Below are 22,198 nucleotides of genomic sequence, written 5' to 3'. Positions count from 1 at the left end.
ATAATAATAATCATCATCATCATCATCATCATCATCATTACTACTACTACTCCAGACACTGCTTGTGTGTTGGTTAGGACAAACCTAGACTTGTATGGGCCCTCAAAGTGCGAGATAGAAATTTCTCTATAAATAAGTCAGTCACTCACTCAGTCAGTCTTATACCAGGGAACTATTTCCAAATCAAGCTGAGCTCTCAAATCAACCTGACAGCCATTTTTTCCTACACACACACACACACACACACACACGTACCTCAGAGGTCAAAAGGAATCTGTTCCGGAAGTCCGTTCAACTTCCAAAACATTTGGAAACCAAGGCGTGACTTCCGACTGGCTACAGGTCCATGTCGGACGTTCAGGTTCCGAAGAACGTTCGCAAACCAGAACACTCACTTCTGGGTTTGCGACATTTGGGAGCCAAAACATTCGACTCACAAGGCTTCAGGATCCAAGGTACGTCTGTGCAGCCTAGGCTTTAGTTAGGGTAGTTTGGTCTATGGTTAGCAGAAGATATGCGCCCTAGATTCCATGTTACATCTTTCACCAAAATGGGCTTTGATTTCTTACTCAAAATGCCTGCCTTTTGCTAGGGATCTTCTGTAGCTGCTTAAGAGGCAACCTACCTGCCTTTTATGTTAGCCGGTGGAAGTATATGCAGCTAGAACCATCTTTCTCTTTTTCTTTCCTGGGCTGCAGTTCTGTGGTTCTCTTGTTCATTGTTCTTGGTTAAACAGGACTGTTTTTTGTCACCTGTGAGAGTCTGACTTAAGCTCAACTCGCCCTAGGTGTATGTCTTTCTCTGCTAGGCTAAGTTAACAGAGCAGCATGGAGCAGATGGGTAGTTAGGCTTTGGAAGTTTAAAGTTTCACTTGGTTATCCCCATTGTGCCTCTCATAATATATGAGCCCAACAAAAATGCTTTAACCCCGCTAAGTGTTGGTATGTATTGACGATGTCTCTCGCTTGTGTTAGAGTATCTTTAGTTTCTGCAGTAAAGCTGGAATAACTGAGCACACATCTAATCTGGGCTTCTACGTGACCCCTGGAGACCTCGGTGGGTTCTTGCTGTTGTGTTTCAGGGCAGAGGTGTGTGTTGCCCTGTGTGTAAAACGGGGTGAGACCATATTTTCTTGGTTTACACAGAGATGTGTGAATCCTAATCAGAGATGACTGTCAAAGATTAGTGCTGGAGAGAGACCAATATCTTATTGGGTTTGGGTTCATTAAATGTTGCGCATTCCTTTTCTGCCTCCTCCCCAATTCCTGGAGATTATAATTTTGCATTAGCGTTAAAATAAAAAAGAAGAAAAATGCCCCCCCCCTTTTAAAAAAGGCTGTGTAACTGTATAGATGTGATAGTTTAATTTAAAACATTTATTATGAGCTTTTCATTGCAAATACAACTCCAGAGCAGGTTACAAATGAAAGCAGTTCTGGATACAGGTACTAAAAAGCAAGGCAGGTGGTTAAGAAGCCAGCTGAAATAAACCTCAACACTGGCACCAAAGTCCACAAACGGCTGTGTTGAATAACCAGACCTTCATCTGGTTTCGAAAGGCTAAAGTAGTGGGTGAGTCTCCATGGCAGATCTCTACAAATAGCATGGATGTGCCGTAATTGATTGGCTAATTTAACTAGAGTGAGCTGGAAAATTGTCCTGGGGGAGACAATAAAAACAGGTGAAGTTGCGCAGTTATGGGAGGAACAAAATAAAAAATTAAAAAATTTCCTTCCAGTAGGACCTTAGAGACCAACTAAGTTTGTTCTTGGTATGAGCTTTCGTGTGCATGCACATGAAAGCTCATACAAAGAACAAACTCAGTTGGTCTCTAAGGTGCTACTGGAAGGATTTATTATTATTATTATTTTGTTTTGACTATGGCAGAGCTACCTACCTGTAACAGGAGTTATGGGAGGAGTTGAAATTGATGCGATTGCTTTCTGTTCCTTTGCTCCCACTGCAGTAACTCCTACAAAAATTGTCTTCTGGCATTGCTTTTAAGTCAGGGGTCGGCAACCTAAGGCCCATGGGCCACAAGCGGCCCACGGGGGTCGTTTAACTGGCCCCCGAGCCGCACCCGAACCGAGCTGCCTGTTCGGCGAGCCCCCGCATGCTGCGCTAAACAGGCGCAGGGACTCGCTTCCGCGGTGCTGAAAATCGCGTATGTGCAGACGCCGAAAATCGTGCATGCACAGACGCCGGAAATCGCACGCGTGCGTGATCCGGCCCACAGAGGGAGTGGTGTGGTATAGTGGTTAAGAGCGGTAGACTCGTAATCTGGTGAACCGGGTTCGCGTCCCCGCTCCTCCACATGCAGCTGCTGGGTGACCTTGGGCTAGTCACACTTCCTTGAAGTCTCTCAGCCCCACTCACCTCACAGAGTGTTTGTTGTGGGGGAGGAAGGGAAAGGAGAATGTTAGCCGCTTTGAGACTCCTTCGGGTAGTGATAAAGCGGGATATCAAATCCAAACTCCTGCTATTCTCCGCTGGAGTGAACCGGCCCAGGCGAGGTAAACATTGCCGACCCCTGTTTTAAGTGGTATAGTAATACTGGTGTTAGTAATGGATGCCTCTACTTCCCCATAATTGGACGTAGCATCACCAGGAATGCAAATAGTCAACTGGACCTAAAGGAAGTAGTTACAGCAGTGGCCACAGACCTTCCATGTCAGCTTTGGCACATGTCCTTTGTCCTTTCTGAAAGGGGGGCCAAGGTAGGAGAAGAAGGAACCATGCAAATGTCTGATGAGGTCATAGCCAGACCTGGCTCCTTGTCATTTCTCACACTGTGCATGCAGCTGACTCCGCCATTTGTTCATTGGTGCCCAGCGTTTTGCTGTCTTTTGCAAATGCTTCAGCTTCTATCTCTTGTAGCCTTCCAGAGGCCTAGTAATGGATGCAAAAGGCACGTGAAATAGTTGCTGCTGCGAAGCTAAGGTTTCCTGGATCTGGCCAGTTTCTGCATGGAAGACTAACTGGGAACTGCGTGCAGCCTTCTCTATAAAGTCCTTGGAAGTAGGGATAGGGTTGTTGATTTTCTGGCTTCGAAGAACAATCCTGGTCTGCATGTTTTTGTAGGGGTTGTGTTGCTCCAATGATTAGCTTTCTGTTCTAGGCCTTTCCAAATGGCATGAGAGGCATTGTAGAGTGTTATTAGGAGTACCAGCAATTTATCTACCACCGTAAGTGTGCAAAGTGGTTTATAGACTCCCAGTTAGCTTGCCGTCGAGACTGGGCTGTAGGGACGGGAGGGAGAGATGGAGGGAGCAACAGAGGGGTGTGGTCAGGGACTGGCAGAACAATGAGGAATTGTAGGAGCCACCCTAGGGAAGCTTCAGAAGAGGAAGGTTCGAGTCAGGGGAGTGGTGGTGGGACATGGGAAGACAGATCAGAGGATGAAGCGGGGCCAGAACGGTTGGATGCTGAACGAGCAACAGGTTCGAGTGAGAGAGAGGAAGAAGAGGCAGAAAACACTGCAGACAAAGGACAGGTAGCTGAGGAGGAGGAGGGGGCTGAGGCTGCAACAGATTCACAGGAGCCTGCCTGTCCTACTGTATTCCGCTCCCGTCCCCTCTTGTCTCCGAGAACTCGGGAGACTTTTGCATTTAGCAGAACGACGAGCACAGAGGTCTCAGGCTCCCTCCCTGAAGGAGTTTAAGACTGCAGGGAAAACAGCCGGGCAGGGAGGAGACTTAGGGGGAAGTGGGAGGCTGGATTGTCAGTTCCGGCATCTGCTTGCCGTAGGTTTCTCTGTTTGTATTTTGTTTCCTTGAATTAAGAATCAACTTTACTGCTCTTCTTTCAGTCTCAGTGCTGACCTGCAGCTCACAAGTGTGAGCAATAGATAGTGTCAGCATTGGGAGTGGAAGATCTGGGTTCAAATCTCCATTCAACCTCCCAAGCTTATTGGTAGAAAGTCCCAGGATACGGTTTGAAGGCACATGAGGCCACCACCTTGCTAAAAACTAAGCACATTGTAGTCTGACCCGTGGCTGGATGGGTCACTGCCTGAGAATCACATCTACGCTGCCTTTGGTTCCATGACGGATGACAGGCGGGATACAAATGCAATAAAATAAAGCATAAAATAAATGTTTGGGGTTGTTTGGGGGATTTACAAAGGGTTGCTCTGTGACTGCTGCTCTTGAGTCCTGGGACAAAGGCTGGAATGCCAATGTGATCAGATAAATACTAAATATTTACTTCCAGCGTGTTCAGCATGGTTCTTGTAGACCTGAAAACAAGACCTATTGTAAACTGCTTGTCCCCTGTTGGTGTGTGTGTTTTTGTTTTAAGCAAGATTTTAAAACATCTTGGCAACATCTTTTTATTGAGCCAAAGCCACGCTTGTAGAAACGAGCATGTGTGAAATCCCGTGCCGTCTTCTCAAATGCGTACTGTCAGATTTCAGCCCTCCCCTGGGCAGAATCTCTTATCGCCAATGCACACCGTAGCCCGCGGTTGGCACTCAATATGTTTCTTTTTCAGGTGGAAGAGATAAGCGCGGAGGCCCCATTCTAACATTTCCAGCTCGCAGCAACCATGATAGAATACGACAAGAGGACCTTAGGAGGCTCATTTCATACCTAGCTTGTATTCCTAGGTAAGGGCATCTTCCCTGTATTATGATTTGAAGCTGTGCTACTTGTGCCTCGCTATGTCAAAACAGTTTAAAAGGGAGTCCTGTGTAGGTTCATACCAAGTTCATGTTCCTCTAACCCAGTGTTTTTCAACCACTGTTCCGCGGCACACTAGTGTGCCGCGAGATGTTGCCTGGTGTGCCGTGGGAAAAATTGAAAAATTCAAGAGAATTACTTTATATATAGTCAATATAGGCACAGAGTTAATTTTTTTAACATTTTCTAATGGTGGTGTGCCTCGTGATTTTTTTCATGAAACAAGTGTGCCTTTGCCCAAAAAAGGTTGAAAAACACTGCTCTAACCTTCCACTTGTTTAAGGGGATGTAACTCGGCAACCAGGCATGCTGCTCTGGAGAATTCAGAATGCTCTCAAAGGAGAAGCAGATCGTCATAAAGTTGGAATAAGGTTATTTTCCTGCACCATCTCGCCCTGAATGATCGGGGCTGCAAAGACAACAGCAAATGCATTATTCCAAGAGGATTGCCCTTAACCAGGAGTGCAAAGAGAATTGTGGCGTGCAGCCAAAGTGTGAATCACAATTGCTGCGTTTGCTAGCATTTTTTTGGGGTTGCAAGACCAGTTTATACAACGGGTGATAAAACTCAGATGATAAAAAACAAACCTATCCCTGGACTGCACCACTTCGTGCAGCGGGTTTGTGCATACATATGTACGCTATTCCACATTTACACACAGATTGAAAACAACATTTCAGGGAAAGAGTTCAGCCTAGTCATCTCTTCGATGTCATTTTTCCTGGGTGTGTGTTTGTGTGTGTGTGTGTGTGTGTTAGCATTGAACTGTGCAACCTCACACCTGCTGCCTGAAGTGGCAGAGTCCAGGAAAAGCTTTACCATTTGATTCTGCGGATTTATAAGCTATTCCGAATTTATGAACCTTCTGGCAAAGGAAGAAACCAGTGTTCCAAGGGACAAGAGAGAAAGTGGCTTTTTGCGAACCGTAGTTTCTTGCTGCGCTGTTGAGGACCAGCCTTGTTGAGAGTTATTTGTGAATTTGGCCAATTTAGGTGCTTTGGCAAAGTGGCAACACTTAAAAAGATGTTTTTCCTGGTTCACACTAGGCTGAAGCTGCTGCTTCTTCTTTTTTAAAAGTGCCAGTTTCACAGGGGGAGGACATTTCGTTGAACCCAACTATTAATTCCAGAGTAAAGTTTGCACCTTATAAATGTTACCGAACATGACTCTGCAAGACTGCTCTTCAACCCAGAAATAGCTCACATCTGAGCTGGCTGCCTCTCCTTCAGTCGGTCAGAATAATATTGAGTGAAGTGTAAATTTCCTCCTTAGGGCCAGCTGGCCTTACTGTATCTGGTTATGAATTGTGCGGCTTCAGAGCTTTCCCAAAAACTCTGCCTGGACTGAATGCCAGGCCGAATTTAGGCACCGGTAGCATTTGACTAGAGTAGTCAAGTACACAGCTCTTTTTTGCCACTTCAGTAGGTTGTTTGGACAACAGGCAAGTAAGCAAGGCACCTTCGTGAAGGAGGGAGCATTTTGGGATCGCTGATGAACATTAGAGAGTAGGTTTTTTTGTCAGCACTGGAAGCTTGGGCAGCTGGTTTAGCTGCTCATTTGGAGGCAGCTGATAGCTCAGGGGTTGGCAAAGTTTTCCGCCAGCGGGCCGGATCGTCCGCGTGAGCCAATGCGCATGCGCGCATGCCCGCTGCTCTTTTCCCGCTGGCTTTCAGAGCCATGGGGGAGGGGGAGGCATCTGTGGCTTCCTATTGGCTGCAGGAGCTTCCTGCAGCCAATAGGAAGCCGTGGCTGCATCCCGGAAGTCAGTCCTTGCGCGGAGTAAAACCGAGCGGGCGTCTTCAAAGGCCATGGCACCTTTGGTAAAGGCTCCAGTCAAAGCGCTCGCAGGCCAGTGTTTCCCAGTTGTCGGTGTTTACACTACATTTTCTTAGATTTGCCTTGAGAGAGTCTTGAAACCTCTTTTGTTGACTACCAGCATTGCGCTTTCCGTTTTTAAGTTCGGAATAGAGCTCTGCCCTGACTGATCTTTAAAGGAGAAACATCCACCATGCAGCAAAGGCCCCATAGCAGATGGCCGAGAGAGTTGAAGCAGTAGCAAAAGTCTGTGGAAGGTCTTGTGAAACAAACAGCTTGTAAGACGTTTAGCAAAGATGCCTCTTGCTCCCAAATTCTTCCCCCGACCAATATAACATGGTGCAGAGGGAGGAAGGCGAGAGAAAGACCCCACCGCACAAGCAAGACCTCGTTGGCTGCACACATACTTTGTGGTACCCCAGCATATTTTCATTGGGGAGAGTGGGGAATATGAGTGCTGTAACCCTGTGATAGGGGAGGTTTCTAATAGAAGCCAAGAGCTAAGCTAGGGGTCAGCAACCTTTTTCAGCTGTGGGCCGGTCCACCGTCCCTCAGAGCATGTGGTGGGCTGGAGTATATTTTGAAGGAAAAAAAAATATTGAATGAATTCCTATGCCCCACAAATACTGTAACCCAGAGATGCATTTTAAATAAAAGGACACATTCTATTCATGTGAAAACATGCTGATTCCTGGACTATCCGTGGGCCAGATTGAGAAGGCGATTGGGCCGCATCTGGCCCACGGGCCTTAGGTTGCCTACCCCTGAGCTAAGCAGAATGCAAACTGAGTTTACTGTTGGAATAGACAAAGCGGACATCTGCAACGAAACGTTGCAGTATATTCTCAGCCCTGGCAATCCCAGAGGAGAGATAAATAGGTTTTCAAGGAACTAGAACAGTCTATCAACAAACAATTGGTTTTTTGTATTTTTTAATCTCCCTAGGCTAAGTCATCAACATTCTGAAGTGAATAGGTCCTTGTTAGACTATGTAGGAAGTGTTTAAATTAGAGGACATCTTAACAAAACGGAACTATTGTCTCACTGATAACTGGCTCTGTGACGCTACCGTTGCTTCTGTGCTGAGTTTTAAATGAACTTTTAAAATTTTACTGAAACCTATGTTGTGCTTTATCCACTATCGCAGGGGCACTCCAGTAATAGAAGTAAACTAGGCAGGTGCCTGGGGAATCGTAGAGTTGGAAGGGACCCCGTGGGTCATCTAGTCCAACCCCCTGCGGTGCAGGAATCTCAACTAAAGCTTCCAAGGCAGGTGGCCATCCAACTATGAATGCCTGTTGGATATGTTCAGATGTCTTGGGGAAAGTGGGAAGAGAGTATGCCCGAATGTTTGAGGAGATGCACCGAGAAGTCTTGGCATCTGGTTGCCTGGGTGATGTACATTATGTATGTGTAAAATGTTCATTCATCTAGGGCTTGCCGTGCACTAGTGCTTAATCCTACCAGGTTGTGTAAAATTCCGGTGAGATGTCCTCCTCCTGCAGGTTAAGCTCCCACCGAGTTGACGGATGGCAACGAGAATAGAATTGGCAGGCAGAGTAGCCAAGTTGGCGCTTGGGGACCATTCTTTCCTCTATTAACTGTTGTCTTGTTTGCTTTCTAGTGAAGAAGTATGTAAACGAGGTTTCACCGTTATTGTAGATATGCGTGGATCCAAATGGGACTCTATTAAGCCACTTTTGAAGATCTTGCAGGAATCCTTTCCCTGTTGCATTCATGTTGCACTGATAATCAAGCCGGACAACTTTTGGCAGAAACAGCGGACTAACTTCGGCAGCTCCAAGTTTGAATTTGAGGTAAGCTTCTCGATAACAAATGTTGGGTGCCCAGAGTGCTGCGGGCAAGCCTGCCTTTTGAGCAGTGTTTTGGGAAATGTTGTAAAACTAGCCTTTGGCACATTGAAGCCTTCCATTTCAGCATCGCTGAGGGAACTTACAGAACATAAACTCCTGTGCTCCTCCATTGATGCTCAAGAGGGCGGGAAAAATAACCCCAAATGGCAAAAAACCCTTAAAAAACTGGAAATAATTCCTCAGCGGCCCTGGGAATGCTGCCAGTGTGAACATACCAAGGGCTGTGTCTGCGATGATGCCCATATGTTGCTCACACATGGAAGGAACCAATGAGCTCAGGTTGCTATGGACACATAGCAAATCTCCCTCTGCATCAGCACATACTTATGACACCATAATGCCCACCAGACCATCAGTTTCAGTGGCCCAGCCATGCCAAAGCTCAGGTGATCCCTGCAGGCAGAGGTTCAGATCTCTTTACATGGTTAACCACTGCGATTTGGGAGCACAGCACAGCACCCCCATAGCTCCCTGGAGTTTGGTTTAATGGATCTGTACAGTTTTCAGCGCTTTGAATGTGTCTCGCCGTGTGGTTAACCTTTAACCGTTGCTGCTTTTCAGACCAACATGGTGTCTCTGGAAGGCCTTACCAAAGTTGTCGACCCTTCTCAGTTAACTCCCGAATTTGACGGCTGCTTGGAATATAACCACGAGGAATGGATAGAAATCAGAGTTGCCTTTGAGGATTACATTAGCAATGCCACGCACATGCTCTCCAGGCTGGAGGAGCTGCAGGACATATTGGCCAAAAAGGACTTGCCTCAGGACTTGGAGGCGGCTCGGAGTATGATCGAAGAGCACTCGCAGCTGAAGAAGAAGGTCATCAAAGCGCCCATTGAGGACCTGGACTTGGAAGGACAGAAGCTGCTGCAGAGGATACAGAGCAGCGAGACCTTCCCCAAAAAGAACTCTGGGTCTGGAAACGCGGATCTGCAGAACCTCTTGCCCAAAGTGTCCACCATGTTGGACAGGCTGCACTCGACGCGGCAGCATCTGCACCAGATGTGGCATGTGCGGAAGGTGAAACTGGACCAATGCTTTCAGCTCAGGCTTTTTGAACAGGACGCAGAAAAGGTAAAATGGCGGCAGGGGGTGGGGGTGTTTCTTGGCCAACTTCTTGGGTTGATGGGCCCTATGTGTCAGCACCCAGTGGACACTGTGGGTGTCCGCAGGATTCTTTTCCAAGGAAGGGGCCAAGTAAAGCAGTCAAAGGATGTTGTTGTTGTTGTTGTTGTTGTTGTTGTTGTTGTTGTTGTTGTTGTTCAGTCGCTCAGTCGTGTCCGACTCTTTGTGACCCCATGGACCAGAGCACGCCAGGCACGCCTGTCCTTCACTGCCTCTCACAGTTTGGCCAAACTCATGTTAGTAGCTTCGAGAACACTGTCCAACCATCTCATCCTCTGTCGTCCCCTTCTCCTTGTGCCCTCCATCTTTCCCAACATCAGGGTCTTTTCTAGGGAGTCTTCTCTTCTCATGACGTGGCCAAAGTACTGGAGCCTCAACTTCAGGATCTGTCCTTCTAGTGAGCACTCAGGGCTAATTTCTTTAAGAATGGATAGGTTTGATCTTCTTGAGTCAAAGGATACTTTCTCGGAATAGAAATGTGAAGGAGAATGTCTGTACATTTTCCCTCGTATCTCAGGTTCTACAAATGCTAGAAACTTTCTGTTTTTTAAAAAATAAAACCTGGGATTGGCGCATTTTGGTTCATCGGTGTAAGGCCAGTGGGGTGGTTGCTTGCGAGTAGCCAGGCAAGACTCCAAACCGTCTTTTAACAGGTTTATTGTGCATGCTATTTACAGTGCCGAGCTACAAGTTCATGTCTGTATCAGTCACTCGCAGAATCCGGGAGTGGCCCCTTCCAGCTGGGACCCCAACATAAGAGTTTTGGTATCCCAAATCTCCGCCTCACCTCCTTGCGTTTCACCCCTCTGCGCACTTGGGGCGCCGGAAATGACATGTCTCCCTCCTTGCCCGCTGAGCGAGGGGAGTGCAAGGTCTCTCCAAAATCCCCAGAGCCTCTGCTCTCAAGACCCAGAGCTGCCCGAGAGCCCTTCCACCACCCTGCGCTGAGCCGGGGACAGTTCCCTGACAATCGGGAAACAAGGGAGGGCTGTCCCCTGTATACTGCTCGCCCTGCAGATACCCATTAATTGCTCTGTGTAATGGAGAGCTGCTGGAACACCCAGTACAGCTGGATGTGTTCCCCTTTAGGAAGTGTCTGTGTGACTGCTCAGGCTTGAGGAGGAGCTGCTGGCTCCCCCGGTATGGAGCCGGCGTGGTGGTGCCCAGAGCCTGCAGTCCATAACCTCCAGGATCCAGATGTGGTCCATCAATTGGCCCTTTCAGTCATGCTAAAATGGAATTCTGAATGCTTATCTTTTAAAAAAAGGTTGGGGGGCAATTGGCAAGTGTAAACTAGCTTCCAGTTTTCATAGGCATGAAGCCTCAAGCCTCACTATAGTCATTGAGACCTCTCCATGCTTAACTTAGGATTGGCCCTTTTAGACTGCCATCACGCACTTTGGGGAGTAAGTCCTGTCGAACTCCGCATGCTTCAACTTCCAGATAAAACACACACATAGGATCTGCCTGCAGCTAAGCGTGGCATTGTGCAATTTCATGTTGGTGGCCCTTTCCTTCCGTTGCCATAATGACTTCTTTAATGCAGGCACCTCTATGATTTAGGCAAATTAATCGTAACAACTGGGATTTGAGAGAGACGCTTTACGTGCTCACGCTGCTTTTCAGCGCAGCGTGAAACAGATAACAATTAAAATCCGGCACGCAACAAACAAAACCCTAATAGAAACGGCAAGCCTCTCGGGGCAGTAACTGTGGTTTGCATCCCAGCACCCCAGACTCCTTGTTCTAGTTTTTACCAATTTCTCTTAACTCAACTAGAAGGGTTGGGGGGTATGCAGGCAACTGAAAGCAACAGCTTTGACCTGAGTCTCGAGAGAATAAACCAACCAGAGGTCATGCCCTTTCCTTAGCTTGCTCCTGAAGTGACCACCGCAAAGGTTCTTGCTCCTTTGGGGTGGCGCGACTCACCACCCTTGGTGGCCCCAGTGTAAATAACCTCTCTGGAAGTAATGGCAGAAGCAGATGTTACTCACAGCAGGGGTGGGGTAGGGCAGGCATTCTCTTCTGCCACGATATTTGCTCAAGCTGCCTTTTGTCCCTTCATATTGGTTCCATGCAGAAGGAGTGGGAGCGCAAAAACTGGCAGTAGATATCACCACAGCATCAGCGCTGTGGTGTTTTGGGTTTTCATGCCACTTAAGTGCCCAGTGTTGCTTGTCGCCGGAATGATGTACAGATTATTTAGTAAGAACGTACGGACCACCCTGCTTGTCACAGGAACATGCCGGTCAGTTCAGAGATGGAGTTAACTCTTTATTAGCAAAAAACGCGGTCTCTGCAGACTTGGCTGAGTGTCAGGCCTAATGATCAGAGCAGCTCATTCCCAGTGATCTTCCTCCATGAAAATCACTTGCCAAGGCTGAAAGGCCCTGTCTCCTCGGGGCTTTCCCCCAAGCAATCGGAGACTGTGCCTGCATGCAGCCAACCTCTCCTCCACCCTTTTCATGCCTCTCCTGGTTCTAGGGGACAGAGGAAGGAGAGCTTGTCGCAGCAGGATGGAGGCGGGGGGGGGGACTTGTAACTTTTCGCCTTCCTGACTCATCTTTGCCTCTTGGCCTCCCTCATCCCACTCTCCTGCTTCAACTTCTGCCTCTGATTCTGGTCACCTCTCTGCTACAGACTCTCCCTGCTCACTAAGTCCTGTTACCTCTTCAGCTTCTGATACCTCTTCTTCCCAGTCCTCTCCCTCTGACCACACATCGTTGTCCCACCACCAGGGTGGGCTTGATTTAAATCATAGTTTTCTACATAAAGACTAATTCTTGCTGGTATAACTTTAATATGCAAGTAGATGAAGATTTTTAGAATAACAACTTTTCATATTAGTTTTTTTATCCCCAGTTTAATAGGTTAATCATTCATATTTGGACAACTTTTCTGTTGTACTTAGGAAGGAGAAAAATAATCATTACCTTAATAATAGCAATTTAAATAGATTTATTTGATCCATTCCACTCCAAACAATCAGAAAAATATTGTTTCTATTCTATTCACTGAACTTCTTGAAACTTAACACTGAAGGTGTTGATTCTGTATTCATAGGTTTGTAGAACAATAGGATTAAGGTCTTTTTCTCAACTCTGTTCATGTTATAACATTTTTGCTGTGAAGAAGAGGCATGTGATCTCTGCTGAGTCAAATTCAGTTTTGAGAACTGCAAAAGTAAACCAAGCATCTGTGATAATATCTTATAGGCAGAGAAACTGCCCAATAATTTTACAAAAACCTCTGGAAGAGCATAAATGACATTGTGAATGGATTAATGGAATTTATTTACCAAAAAAATTTAAACATATACAGCCTTATTCTACATAATTAAAAAACTAATCTTTATTTCATGATTGAATAACCTTTGGATGGTAATATATTTTTCTCAAAAAGCATTTTATTTAAAAAAATCCAATTTAAATTTAAAAAATCCAATTTAAATAAAATAAATCTGATATTTTTTTTTAATCATTGATTTTTATCCACCCTGCCCACCACCAATCTCCAGGCTCTGAGCCTGCTTCCCTTGGTGGTTCCTCAGTTGGTTCCTCCTTCCTCTGCATCCAACCAGTCCATGACATTGTCGGATCTGGCCAGGGACCAACCAGATGTCCATGGGAAAACAGAACCTAAGCACTACATGCTCCCCATGTGCAACTCTCTGTAACTGGTATTCCAAGGCACATTGCCTCTGACAGTGGAGGTAGAACAAAGGTTTCATCGCTAGTAGCCATTGATTTATGTCTCCCTGTGCCAGGCTGCGTAGGTACAACTTCTGTGCTGTTACTGAACATATGCAGTCAAGGATGAGTCTAGACCCCCTAATCTATCTTGATTCCCACCATGGCTTTGCAAGAGGCATTTCACTAATCAAATAGATCCCAAGTAAGTTGTAGATTAAATAAAAGCCCACGTATATTTGACAGTGACTCCAGTTTAATATTGAAACATGGAATTGTGCTAAGCATTATTGCTTTCTGTTGCAGGGTTACAACTACATAGGGGTGGTATCAAGGGTTTGTAATAGTGCCCCAAGGGTAATTCCAGTGGGGCCTTACTCATACCTTACTCATACATTTTATCCTCCAACTAATAGGTACCTAGAGACAGAAATTAAAAACATGAATAATGCACATATTACAATTTTTATTCCTGTGTCACATTGTGGAATGAATGTTTGGGGTCATTTGGACCGCAAGTAATTTAGACCTGCAGTTTTTAATTCCGCACTTTCTTTCTGTTGCAATGGGGGTGCAAATGCTCGCAGTGCGCTCTCCTTAGCAAAATCCTCAAATTTAAGATAGAAAGCCCTAGAGGAAGCAAAACGATTGGCTTCTTTCACCGTAAGGTGTACATACACCTCAGCTGCTTGGAAGGGTTTTGAAAGGTTAAAGCTAAATATTGTTTAAAGCTCAGGCCTGCTTGTCTAAGGACCAGTTCCAAAATCAGAAAGCCACCTCCCTCTTATCTGTATGCAGTTGGCGAGCCTGAGGTTAGAACCCTGGACATTTTCACTTTGCTTCTGCTTCAGTTAGAGCGATGATTCTGGCAGGGGATTTCCTTTTGCAGAACGCTACGAAGCTATAACACTTCCTTTGGGCTCTTTCTGCAAAGAGATCTTCCCGGTCTGCTGTAGAGTTGAGAAGCTCCAGGTGTACTCATACCTGTTTTGCTGCCGAATCCGCGGGGAGAGATTTTCCTGTTTTAGAATATGCACATCCATCTAGCCCTTCTGTACAGCCAGGGAAGATTTAGGGCTCAACAGGGGCTGGGAAGCAGCATATGGAAATAAGAGATTCATCCTTCTTGCCAATGACAACAGGAGATGATAACAGGAATCATAGCCAATTCTGACATCATATTTTTTTCCTTCTAGCTGAATACCCGTGGAGGATTAACTATGAGAAAAGAAAGTTGCTAGAATGGAAAATGCATGTGGATTTTACTGTTTATATCCTAAATGAAAGCATGTGTATATACAATTGTATTTATATTGAAGTTTTGCTTATTAGTTTGGACACTCTTCATTAAGTTGGGAGTGCGAGGGCCTGTCCAAGCCCCCACCCCAGCAAATTGTTCCTGCCCGTGAAGTGCCATCCATTTTGGCAGCGGTTAAAAGCGGGGGGGGGGGGGGGGATTAAGTAGACACTGTACAGAGGTGGGTGGAGCACAGCACAAATTATATGCAAATCACAGGGAATCGGAGAACGCCCATATCTCTCAGCTGATCTGCACAGATCACCTTAGGAAGACAGGGGGACAGTGTGCCTGGCCTGTGTGTTTGTGACAGATCCTTTTTCGGTCTACGCATACATTGCAAGTTCTGTCTGTAAGCTTCTTTCACAGGTGTTTAAGCCATCTGCAGGACCAGGGTGGTGATGAATAATAAAGCATGACTAAAGACCAACATTGGCAATGGAATAAGACAGATTGTTTCACACAGGGGGTGGAGAATCTTCTGAAAACTAGTCCTTCAACGGTTTCCCACCCTCCATGTAGTTATAGGCTCAGGCGACCAAGACACAGAATCATAGCAGAGTTGGAAAGGACCCTGGGCGTCTCGTTTGTGTGTGTTTATTGTTTTACAATCACATATCCAATATACATCATCAAAAGAAGATTCCGGAGAATCTCCTGGACGTCCCTCCTCCCCTTTGTGGGTCCTATTGTTAGTCATTTCCTCCTGCATCTTTTTTAATAATCCTAATCTTTTACATCTCCATTATATCGAAAATTCACCATTAAACTGCAAGTGTTATTCCAATCCTACTAATGATTCTGTTTTCAATGATTTTTAAGATAAATTATAAATTTTCCCCATTCCTTATTAAAATTTTGGCCTTCCTGATTTCTGATTCTTCCAGTCATTTTAGCCATTTCGGCATAATCCGTCAATTTCACCTGCCGTACTTCTCTGGTTGGGACTTTATCTTCTTTCCCTCTCTGGGCCAATAACATCCATGCAGCACCTAAAATTCCTAAAAGAAAGGCTTCAGGTATGTTTTTTAGAGAACCTTGGTTCTCAAACTTAATCCGTTCCAGAAGTCCATTCCAAAATCAAAGTGTTCCAAAACCAAGGTGTGCTTTCCCATAGAAAGTAATGCAAAATGGATTAACCCGTTCCAGAATTTTAAAAACAACCCCTAAACGAAACCATTGATCCATAAAATGAAAGCAATAAACAATGTACTGCAGTCACACATTCAATCAGTAGCTGAACTGGGTTCCACACAGTCACAAAACTAAACAAAAAAGAGCTGCAAAAACAATAACGCAAAATAAATAGCAAAAACAGACAGACCTCAGCGTAACACTCAAAACGGAGCATGTTGGACTTCTGAAAAAAAGTTTGCAAACCGGAACACTTACTTCCGGGTTTGCAGTGTTTGGGTTCCAAGTTGTTTGAGTACCAAGGTGTTTGAGAACCAAGGTACCGCTGTATAACATGCTGCAAATTTTAAATCTCAATTCCACAACTTTTTCCATGCTGTAAGTCCGACTCCCTTCAGTGCATGGACTGCAGATCTGTACGGAATCCGAGATCAGATTGCAAGCCTTCTCTCCAAAGTGCTATGTTTTTGTGACGTGAGGGCACTTTCAGGCAGTCTTTGTGATGCGAACCTTCTTTCTGGTATAGTCCTTGCGTGAATGCTCTACCATCTTAGAGCTGGCTGAGATGTAATAACATCTAGGAACACTGAGAGCATGATGGCACCATGATTACTCCGCACATGTGCAAGCAAAGTGCCGTAGTGATCGTGCCAGTGGGTTTGGGGAGGAAAATTCACCAAAAAAAAAACATCGCCTGGCAAAAGTGTTATCCTTTCTGTTCAGGGATGGAGACTTGCTGTGTGAAAGTGAGGCCCTTTCTAGACCGGCCTTAGAAAGAGCACTACAGTCATACCTCAGGTTGCGAACTCTGCGGGTTACGTTTTTTCAGGTTGCTCTCGCACCGAACCCAGAAGTTCCGGAATGGGTTACTTCTGGGTTGCGGACGCTACGGTTTGCGAACTTGCCTCCTGCGCGGATCACGTTTGCAACCTGAGCGTCCACTGTAATTAGTTATGGATTAAGCATCAACACTGATCACTTCAGGTGAGACGGAGTGGTAAATTTCAAACCCAGATAAGAGATCTGCATTGGAGAGTTTTTGAGTTAGCCTGCTGGTTGCTAAACCATACAAAAAGAAAGAAAGAAAGAAAGCATTGGAGTTTTGTAGTGAAGCTCAAAAACATAGTGAAGGGGAAGAGCCATCCGAGACAATATAATTGGATGTTTTATAGAACTCTGTAAAATTGCAGCTGTGCCATCTAAAGCATACAACTGACAAAGAAGCAAATGTAATTCATTGACTAATAAATAATTGCATCTTTTTTACACAGACCATGTTTATATGGCTTCATTCTCCTCCCCCCCTCCACCCCCGTCTCTAACTAGCTGTGGCACTGTTTCACATGAGATTATCTTCCTCACTTACAGCTGGGCCTCCCAGCCAGCCTATACAATAAAAGGCTAAAAGCCAAATTAAAACAAAGATTAATGCCTAAGATGGATGCACACGCACAGGGAATCGTAAGGTTGGCTTGTTAAGCGGAAGCGCCAGTGTAAAATTTTCACAGGAAGCTGGGTGCATGGAACTTAGACGTATCTAAAACCACGATTTGATGCCCTGAAGTCTGCAAACCCCAAATCTGCAAACCTATTTATTTATTTATTTATTTATTTATTTATTTATTTATTTATTTAAATCTGGTGAACTCTGAAATGCCGTGAAGTAGATTATTGAAAAATCTAAATTGATAATTTCTCAAGGGCTCTCTTGAAGCCAGTCTTCCATGTATGCTGCTTGTTAAATTACTCTTCTTAAATGCAGGCAGGAAGAAATGATCTTTTGTGAATGAAGGGAATAGTTAACCCGTTCCCTGTTCCTTGCCAAACTGTACCAATTGATTAAGAAGGGTTTTTTTTGGGGGGGGGGTAGGATCTTAAGTTCAAATAGTCCTTCAAGGCCATTTTGCCTGCTGCAGAAGGCACAATGATGCCCGAAGAGTGCAAACTATTAACCATGGCGGTGCGAGGGGCACCATTTGTGCTCGGGTTTCAAGCAGCGAAATGTCTCGGGCCTGCATCTGTGCTGCTAGCGAACATATTTCTCCCCATTAATTAGAGCTGAAATGTTTAATCAGCTTAGCTGGGCCAGCTCTGTTGCTGGGGGTGGTTGCCAAACGCCACCGGAAGCCAAGTTGGCCCAGAAATTTCTGTGTTGTTGTTTTTTTGTCCGCCATTGCTGGTCCCCAAATTTCCACGACGGATGGAACTGGGAGTGAGCACTGAGCCCAGCCAGGCAGGCTTTGTTTTGGTGCCAGTCCTAGGGACTCCTGGCTGCCAGGCAAGGACGCGGCTGCCTTAGATTTTGTGTAGGTAGTGCCACAAGCGCTCACCTTCCAGCTTCCCCAGTCAGCCAAGTATGCACCATTCACACATGTACAGAATGAAACAAGGTAGGTTTCTTCCTCTGTGAACCCCTCCATTCCCTGGTATCTGGACCAGACATTGAGAAACAAGCTGGTTGGCTAACCCTTGTGATGTCGCCGAGAAACCCCTCTTCCCTGCTCCAGTCCACTACATAATCTTGTTTTCTAGCAAGACGACAACTTGCATGGACACTCTCTTAAAAAGCCCAAAGCAGACAGCCCGTCCAAAGCGGCAAGACTGACAGCTGTAGCCATGCTCGGTTTGATGTATGCTGGCCTGTCATCTCAGCTGCAAAACTAGTAAACGGACGTGCTGTGACCGGTGCTTTTTCTATTGCAGCTTGTCTTCCCTCTGTATCTCAAAATGCGGAGAACTGGATGTAGCATTCCAGCTGTACTTTAACTAGTGCAGTTCTGGGTGGTCCGTGTGAACTTTCATACTGTATTCATTAGCAATTACTTGTTGTGGCCCTTTCAATGTACACAGTTGCCCCGCAGCCCTTACGGCATTTATTTCTGTGCTGGCCTCTGAGATGTCTTACGAATGTGATATCCAGTGCAACTGATGTCTCCTTTGCTTTTCAAATAGTTCTGATGACTGCTGCTGCTGCTGCTGTTTTATCCTGAGTTAACCTAGTGCTTGTTGGTAGTATTCCTGCATAATTGGCCGTCTTACTTTCAGTCACCGTGCATTTGTTTAAGGGCCTTCTCCCTGCCCCTCTTTTAGCTGTAGGCTTTTTGTTTTTGTTTTACATTAATCTCTTCTTTCACTCAGTTTTCAGCCTAATTTTCCAGTTTATTAAGAATCCTTTGGACCCTGTCTTAACCCTCAGTTGTGATGATGGCATTTCTTCCCAGCTTTGTCGAGCACACTTGGGGAACGCCTGTTTGCTCCTTTTCAAACCAGAGGAAATTGAAGTGTTGAACAGGATAGACACCCATAAGGCCCACCCTGATGCTTCCCCCCTCTGTTTTGGTCCATTGTTGAGCAAGTTGAGGAGTGTGGTGCTCTCACAAATTAGGTACCCACCAAATAATACGGCCTTCTTCATAGTGTTTCTCTGTTTTTACTTTTGCTTTGCAAATGGGTACACAATGGACATTACTAGTAGTCCACAACAATTTCTACTTGCCTCACTCCTATATCATTTACCATTTGGGGTATGTCGATGGCCGAAAAGAGCCGACTCATTTCCTTGCAAAAGCTTCTCCCAGCTGGTTGCCTGGGGACAGTTCTTCCTCGCCACAGGGGACTAGGCAATTGCTTATTTACAAACCCGGCCGGCAGAACTCTGTGCTTAAAGCTTTGCTAATTTGGAAAGTCTTTGCTTGTAAACATGCAAAATAGGTTGTTGTTTAACCTGGTGCCCTGTCCTGTGATGAGCGTTAATTCCTGTTTTCTTTTAGATGTTTGACTGGATCACACACAACAAAGGCCTGTTTCTGAACAGCTACACAGAGATTGGAGCCAGCCACCCTCATGCCATGGAGCTCCAGACACAGCACAATCATTTTGCTATGAACTGTATGGTAAGAATATTGGAACTTGCAACGGCACTTTGTATTTGGCAAACATCTTGTATTTCACAGTGCAGAGACTCATGAAAGTCCGACCCCAGGTGCTGGCCCCATCAGTATGCAGTGTGCTGGAGAGGAAAGAACAGAATCCTATCTAAATAAAAAAAAGGAAGGAGAAGAGAAGGGAGGAAGAGAGACTGAGAACAACATAGTTGCTTCGGGTTTTGCAGAACTATTAACAGCTGCCATGGTAGCAACTTGCAGGCGACATGCGAACAGGTCCCCCTACCCAGAGGGCCTGTAATCTTCTTTTTTCAGTGGAGGCAGGGAGTAAACCGGGAGAGAAATAACTTTGTACCTTATGGCATGAGGACTAGGGAGTTGTGCCCAAGTCTAGTGAGTCATGCTGCATAGAAGTAGCCGGATTATAACGTATATGGACTCCTTCCAAATTCAGCAAAAGTTGGAGGCGTCATTCCTGTGTATGTGTGCTTTTGCCACGGGGATCGTGAATGGCTGTGCAGCGATAGATTAGCTAATCGTAATAATTCCGTAAGTTGCAAAGCTCCGCTGAAACAGCTTAGCTTTCAGGAACCGTGGTCCAGGCTGTCATTTTTAAACGAGCGTAGGAAAATTAGAGCCTGGTGGAGTTTTGTTTGCACTCAAGGGAATGGGGACAACTACATCACACACAGACACACAAACACACACCCTGATTGTGTTCATGAAGGCGCATGACAGTGTTACGTGGGTAAAACGAAACCAATCCTACTTAGATCCATGTTTGAACAGGGGTCAACACTGATAGAAGACACATAGCATTCAGCCTGCTATTGACAGCTCTAAAAAACAGTATGAAATGAACTAATATGGCAGTAAGCTAGGATTTGCTGAAGCTTTTGTGGTTTGGGTTTGCCCTTGCTTGCCTCGCTTTTGTTTCAGATTAGGGATTCGGATGCTGCCTATTTTGATATCGTTTTCTAACGTCTTAATGATAGCGGTTCGTTGCAGAGGCCTGCATGGGCTTGCCTTCTATCAAAAGGCACTAATTACTGAAGTTAATTAGCAGTTTGGACAGCCTGAGCCGAGGATAGGGATTGAGATTGAGATGGAAACAAATGCTGACATGTCTGAAGAGTTCATTCTAGGTGAGGGTTATGCGAAAGCCGAGCATTTTGCTTGTGTTTCTGGCTTGACATTCAGCCCTTAGGAGTTCAGTGAATAGCGAGGCTAAGCAGTCACTTGCCCAGAAATGTTGTCACTAACAAATTGCAGAGCAGGAGTATTCATCAGTCTAGCAGGCCATAGTGAACTATCTCAAGTCCCAGGCGTATAACCAGTTGGCCTGATATTTGGACGCTGAAGACCTACAGCCAAAGAAGTAACCAGCTAATACAAATCTAAAGGTGGTGATGTTTTCAGGTAGAAAGCTGTAGGATAATCAACATTCTCAGGAAGAAGACTATAGTAATGCGAATTCTCAGATTCCTTCAGGAGAGGGGCCTAACAGAAGCATAATGTTTTAAGATTCACTGGATTCATGTGCGATCAGTGTCGGTTTTGTATTTTCTTTCTCTCATTTACATAAAAATGAAAAAGGGGCAAAATTTCCATATTTTCTCTCTGTTGTTTCAAGGGGAATAATTGTGTCCTATTCAACAATGCTGTGATGCTAGGTATGATGCCAGAGGAACGTTAAATAATAGCCGTATTTTGTCTTGAGCCAGCTATGCACACGCAATGCTCTCTTTTCATGGAGGATGGGACTTTGCTAGGCTCTCCCTCCCTAAATGTTGCACCTCCAAATTCTGTAAGCTTGCTTCTCTCGTTTGATACAGAGTAGTGTAGAATGGCCTTAATACTGATGATGGGGTGGGAAGAAATCTTGCTGCTCCACGGTCCTTTGCCTGTTCTCCTTCCCTGATGGCTCTCTTGGGCCTTTCAAATGCGAGCAGAAGCTCTTGGTGATCTCTCTACGAATCTGTCATGCAAATAGCATGAGATTTTATTTTTATTTTGTTTTATTTTACCCTTCTTAAAGCATGGATAACTGCAGCTTTTAGCAGAGTTTGGTGGCCTTCTTAAAGACTCAGCCATATGAAGCCTCAATAATATTTGTCTTGAAAAGATTGGTCACTTTAACAGTACATCACCCTTCGGCATTGCATTGCTCAGGACTGTTCCAAAGCAGCATCTCCAAAGATCGCTAAACCTTTCCCAGATTTGACTGCCGCATGTTCCAGTGCTGCTTCCCCTCTTTTTCTGAAATTTCGCATCCCACGTGTCCCTGACAAGCACTACTGTACCACAGTGGTTAGGGGTTAGGCTGGTTTCTGTGAGCAGTATAATAATAATAATAATAATAATAATAATAATAATAATAATAATAATAAATACCCTGCCCATCTGGCCGGGCCTCCCCAGCCACTCTGGTCTGCTCCCAACAGAATACTAAAAACACGATAAAACATCAAACATTAAAAACTTCCCTAAACAGGGCTGCCTTCAGATGTCTTCTAAAAGTCAGATAGTTGTTTATTTCCTTGACATCTGATGGGAGGGCGTTCCACAGGGCGGGCGCCACTACCGAGAAGTCCCTCTGCCTGGTTCCCTGTAACTTCGCTTCTCGCAGTGAGGGAACTGCCAGAAGGCCCTCGGAGCTGGACCTCAGTGTCCAGGCGGAACAATGGGGGTAGAGATGCT

The 22,198-nt window shown here is 45.4% G+C and overlaps 1 protein-coding gene across 3 annotated transcripts in view; it reads left to right on the top strand.

Annotated features, from left to right (window-relative positions):
• The window catches only part of TRIO (trio Rho guanine nucleotide exchange factor), a 258,906-nt gene that overhangs the window by 68,247 nt on the left and 168,461 nt on the right, over positions 1–22,198 (top strand). For all 3 annotated transcript variants that reach the window (XM_033154381.1, XM_033154382.1, XM_033154383.1), the window contains exons 3-6: positions 4,492–4,606; positions 8,120–8,312; positions 8,931–9,443; positions 19,385–19,507. In XM_033154381.1, coding sequence (XP_033010272.1) covers positions 4,492–4,606; positions 8,120–8,312; positions 8,931–9,443; positions 19,385–19,507 — 944 coding nt within the window. The remainder of the gene's footprint in view (positions 1–4,491; positions 4,607–8,119; positions 8,313–8,930; positions 9,444–19,384; positions 19,508–22,198) is intronic.

The sequence above is a fragment of the Lacerta agilis genome, chromosome 7, assembly GCF_009819535.1.
Source record: "Lacerta agilis isolate rLacAgi1 chromosome 7, rLacAgi1.pri, whole genome shotgun sequence".
NCBI classification, from domain to species: Eukaryota; Metazoa; Chordata; class Lepidosauria; order Squamata; family Lacertidae; genus Lacerta; species Lacerta agilis.
Note: the sequence above shows the minus strand (reverse complement) of the source record. Positions and strands in the feature narration are given on the sequence as shown.